General features: G+C 37.7%; 1 protein-coding gene across 1 annotated transcript; it reads left to right on the forward strand.

The window, feature by feature from the left end:
* Positions 1 to 6: 6 nt before the first annotated feature.
* Positions 7 to 1,189, forward strand: LOC119638499 (alpha-mannosidase 2x-like). Its single transcript, XM_038035309.1, has 2 exons — positions 7 to 150; positions 325 to 1,189. The coding sequence occupies exons 1-2, from the start codon at positions 95 to 97 to the stop codon at positions 1,079 to 1,081; spliced, it is 813 nt and encodes a 270-aa protein (XP_037891237.1). The 5' UTR covers positions 7 to 94; the 3' UTR covers positions 1,082 to 1,189.
* The last annotated feature ends 4,443 nt before the right edge of the window (positions 1,190 to 5,632 follow it).

Below are 5,632 nucleotides of genomic sequence, written 5' to 3' on the forward strand. Positions count from 1 at the left end.
TCCATGGCCACGACAACAACGCCCGTCAATACGGCCGCTTTGATTGGTGGTATAGATGTTAAACCTCAGTGGGATGATAAATGTTACAACTTAGATGAAAGCGATACAAATATTACGGCCCTTGAGGAATATGCAAAATTCGAATTTCAGGTAAAATTACATGAACTGGGCTGCCAAAGTTGGCAGCGAACAACATGTTATCATAAATTTATGTTTCCTTTATTTTCTTGTTTCTTATTCCTTTATTTATTTACTTTCGGTATTGTGGGGTAAAACTAACGATGATACATACATATATATATATATATATATATATATTTATAGCCCGAATGGTTGCGTACTAAGGAGTATTGGGATAGAGGTTTTGAGGAACGTTTTGAAGCTCAAAAAGTATACTGAATACTCGGTCCGTGCCCAGTTCATAACTGACGAGAATGTAGAAGAAAAGGCTCAATTACTATTGGAGCAATATGCTCGAACTGGTTCTCTATTTCCTCATAATGTGGCCCTAATGCCGGTAGGCGATGATTTTCGTTACAACGAAGAGCGTGAAATCAAACAACAATATACGAACTACAAAAAACTAATTGATCACAGTATGAATAACAAGCGTATGTATAATGTAGATATAAGTTTCGGTACACCGAAGGATTATTTCCGAGAAATTCGTAAACGTACGAAAGACTTTCCCACCTTTAAGGGAGACTTTTTTGTATATTCCGACATCTTTTCGGAAGGTCGACCGGCCTATTGGTCGGGATTTTACACGACCAGACCTTATTACAAAATATTGAGCTCGGATCTCGAACATAATCTACGAGCCGCTGAGATATTGTTCACTTTAGCTTATAACACAGCCCGCCAGCAGAAGCACGAAAACGCAATTAAAATTTTCAAAAAGAACTATGAGAAAATGATACATGCCCGCCGAAATTTAGGATTATTTCAATATCATGATGCCATCACCGGCACTTCCAAGGCAGCTGTTATGCGCGATTATGGTACGCGTTTATTTGAGACCATTACCACAATAGATATAAAATACAAAAAGTGTGCACCGCTGTGCACACGGAAACGGTGATCTAGAAGTGTTGTGTTACTCGGAGGACGCCTGTATTCACTTTTCTTCATCAAGGGGGAATGAAACAGGATTACCGTAACCAAACTGGTCATTGTCAGTTAAGAAGCGTGACTAGGAAGTCGGTGTACGCGCACCTCAATGCGGTAAATCATACCACGGCTCGCATTGTACGGTATAAAACGCACACGTTTCAGACTGCAGAATGTACGTATCTCTCTTCCCACGTCCTCCTGGACAACGTCGCTCAGTGAAACAATGGACCATCCCTGACCTATATTGTATTTGTTAGGAATATTGGATGAGTTGTTGTCAACACGTCAGTAAGAAAAGTGTGTAGATTAAATGTGTGCCTAAAGCAAAGAGAAATAACACATTTCTGTTTTTACCTAAAGATTCACATTCTAGTTCACAGCGTGAAGATTATCAGAAAAAAGAACAATAATTAATTTAACCTGTACTCTGATGGTCCTACACAACTAATATAAACGGAAATGGACACCTCCTCCTATTTGGTTTTCTGCATAACTGCCCGGGAACAGGTTCGTCTTGAATGAAAGTCTTTTAAATTTGCTTTGTTGAAGAATTTTGAAAAATTTCGTTTGTTGGTTTCAAAACAGCTGTTTGAAAATGTTAGAATCAGCTGATTTTCATTAACACTTTCGCAATATGAAATTTATGCATTAAGCCGGATACTTGAAAACTGTTGCCAATCGTCTCCTTTGATCTGAATGAGCTAAAAAACAAAGGAACATTCCTAACCAGAAGCCAGGGGAACAATTGACGATAAAGTGTGTATGCAGCTGGACATATTGGACGTGGATGGAAAGAATAAGGAAAAAAAGATATATTTTTTTTTTTGGAATATGGGAGCAATGAAACATTGCGCAACGTCACTTAACGATTAGCCTAATTGTACTGTTCTAAGAGAAAGCTGCGTTCAGCTTGAAGCGAAATCTCATAACACCATTCAAATATCTCAAGCAATCATATAAAAATGATCGGAATTGTACGGATAGTCTAAGCCTATTCTCCCGATTTGTGAATCAAGGAAAAAATATAGAAATTAATTGATTGAGGAATCGAACTTTTATGCTCAAAAACGCAGCTTAGCAGGTGTCCGAGTCATATGCCTGTAACGCATAACCAACGTAATAGAACCCAATCCTTCGAGAGTGAATGTAAACGAGAAAAAAGAGAAAAAAAGATGAAGCAAAGGCAAGTGTTTGCTTGCATTCACATCTATTTTATGCGTTCTTTCTAACTTACATTCAAATCACAGGTGCAGAAATCCACACATATACCTCCGCGCACGTTTTACTTTCTATTTAATATGAAACAAAGCAGAGCAAAAAAACGGAATGTTAAACAAAAAGTAAGAAAAGAGTTTTTTTTTTTTTTAAAGTGAAAAATACAAAATTTATAAAAGCTCTCGACGACACTGCAGTCAGTGACAACGTTAATTACGATGTTATTTTCAACTAACAACAACAAGTAACATGAAAATTTAATATGTTAAGTTCGTTAAGCGATTAGAACAACTATGCATATCAAAATTTTATTATCATCGATGTTTTTAAATCTTCACTTCATCTTTTTTGAAATGACAGATGAACTCATAAAATTGATGTTCGTGCAATACACATAAAAAAGACAAAACCCCTTCATCAACAATGACTTGACAAAATTGTTGACCAGAAGGTTTCCTGCGGCCTAAAGCAATGCTATATGTAACAATATTAACTTTTTAGGTGCTTTTACTTATCTAAATGGATACAAGCACTGTTACGATAGTTTGCGCATGAGATACACTTTATTGCAATTGCTGGGTGTTCTTGGGGAGATGAAACCAGTGTAATTTTTTTTTTTTTGTTGGATATGATAGAAACACATTTCTAAACGTAAGTGTTTGCATAGACAAAAATTTGGCCAAAGTAAAGGGGTTTACTAATAACTTGCTGAAGGACTTATTTGTAATTGGGGGTCGTCCAGGCAGCCAGCAGCGTATATGTCGATTTGGGAAATGAGTCAGCAGGCAAGGCAAGCGAAATAGTGAGCAGTCATACGAAGCTCCATTGTTCCATTGAATGAAAATTAATATCAACAGTCGAACGGAAATATCAGACAGATGGCAATTACAAATGGTCTCAACCTAGCATGTGAAGGGCGGAGCAGCTACGGTGGCGTTTATGTTATTCCCGAGCAAAATCAAATTCTATCATGTTACTGATGACCGGGGCAAGAAACCGTATCAGTGTGGAAAGTAATTTTAGGAAAAGTTATCCCAGCAGAGAGTCATTCCAAGAAGCTAATGTGATGTCCTACCATTAAATTTTACTTTTATATTCGTGTTCCATGGGTTGGCTCTTTAACTATTTACATTTTCGTCCTTTACCTCGTTGTACTTAAAAATAAGGTGACCAGAGTTTGCAGGCAAAAATAGCAATACGCATGTAGCAATGCAGTTTTCGTTGGACTCTATATGGAATTTAGACAACGAATTCGACTCGGCTTCACTTTCGTAAAACAAGTAAACACTCATATGCGTCTTCGCATCATTTACGTAGCTACACAGGATTACAGCAATACTACATAGAATTATTCTAATTTGATTCCGCTAGAAATGTATTAAAGAGAGACGTCGCTATTGTTAGTATTACTTTAAAGCATTTTCTGCCCATTTGGCCTCGTTATTTCGCTATGCAACCTCATGCGTTTTCAATTCGCGCGACATGCAAAAGCCACAGCCCACGAAATGAATACCTTGGGTCAGTCAAAAGATCAAAGGTCTTCGACAATTGATTTTTGTCTTTTTCTTCAACTCTCTTTACTCAGATATCCTTTGTGATGGCGGTGCGACAGTAGCTAGTGCTTTGATATTCTTCCCTAAAACTCACTTTCCCTTTATGCGTTACCTTCCAACGTACCGAAGATAAATGAAAGACATGGACCAAGACCTTTTTAATGTTTAACTTTAATGAAATTTTATTTTAATTGTATCTTATACAATGGAATTAGTGTCTACACTTAATTGCCACCTTATAACGTATCAGTATGATTTAAACGACGAGGACGTGAGCAATGCACCTAACGGAAGAGAATTTACACTAAGCGATAGTTTTTCCGGTTTTTTTTTCAGTTTATTCAGAAGATGGCAAGTAAACGACTGCATCAAATCGACGACAAACGGGCGAAGAGAGGGCTTAGTATGCTAACTGATAAGTAAACCAAAATAGAAAGAACAAACATAACATGCGCTTCATACAATTACCCACATAACGGCGGCTTTTCAAAAAAAAAAAAAACTTGACATAGAAAGTGATCGAGGAAGTAGTCCGATCCGAACCATTTTTATTAACATCCGTCCTTGAATCAAAACACGTCAGTTTACCAAATTTCATCAAAATATCTCAAAAATTACGATCTGTGAGCTGAATTCTGAATTGGTATAATAAAAGGTGGATTTACCTCAAGTCCTTCTGGGGATATGTAACACCCCAAGTGTGACATACGCTTATACCATAAGTGATGTAGGGTATAAAGAGAGTAGGGACAATTTATTAACTAACGATGACATTGAATGTGTACTATGAACTACCCACACAAACTCAAGAAAATTCAACTTCTACGCTGCGATTTCTCGGTGAACCATTGCGGAAAGTGGGGCTTAACGAAACCACATTCAAAGAGACCACGTCTTTTAAACATGTATCTATCTATAGATGTATGTATATGTATACACATGTGAACATGTAAGTATATAATACATGGGTATACCGCGAATCACTGAGAGGAAGAAGTAGGAAAGGAGAGAAAAACGTAGGGAGCTGTCGAAGACTAGTAGATGTGTGCTTGCCCTATTGGTAAGTGTTATACGTGTTCAACGACTGAGAATACACTATAAGTACAATCAAGAAAGATGTACTTGGTGGTCGATTTGATAATCGTGACTTTTAACTACTCGGCTGTGCGGCATCCTTTATCTTGCCCTGGAATAAAGATGGGGTTCGCGCATACTTTGATGAATGGTTCCCTACTCGCGTAATACGGTGACGGTTAGCAAGAGGAGAGAAAGTATTACGGTGATGGTGGCCATCTCCTAATGGGTTTGTGCCCAATCCATAAGTATTATGCCTTTCCCGGCTATGCACTCACTATAGCTGCAATCAAAGCAAACCCTATTCCACTTGAGATTTGAACTCACGACCGCTGACTTGGTAAGTCGCGTTTCTCACCTACTAAGTTATTCAGTGGGATTTTTAAAGGCATTTTAAGGGCTAATTAAGCAATGGAATGGGAACTGTTTCAATTAAGTTCGAAAGCTTCCGAAAAGCTGTTCAAGAGGACTATTGGTATCTTGGAGACCTAGCTAAGTAATGTGAGCTTAAATAAGACCACCTTTTGTTTCGAAAGACAAACCAAAATACCGATAAATAAAACCTTACCATTTTCACCTATGCACTTTATCACTCAACCTGTGGTGCTTATGAGCAGAATGAGCCCGCTCCTCCGTGCCAAAGAGAAGAGAAAATGATGAAATGAAGAATGATTTCA

This window comes from Glossina fuscipes, unplaced genomic scaffold, assembly GCF_014805625.2.
Source record: "Glossina fuscipes isolate IAEA_lab_2018 unplaced genomic scaffold, Yale_Gfus_2 90, whole genome shotgun sequence".
Classification (NCBI taxonomy): Eukaryota; Metazoa; Arthropoda; class Insecta; order Diptera; family Glossinidae; genus Glossina; species Glossina fuscipes.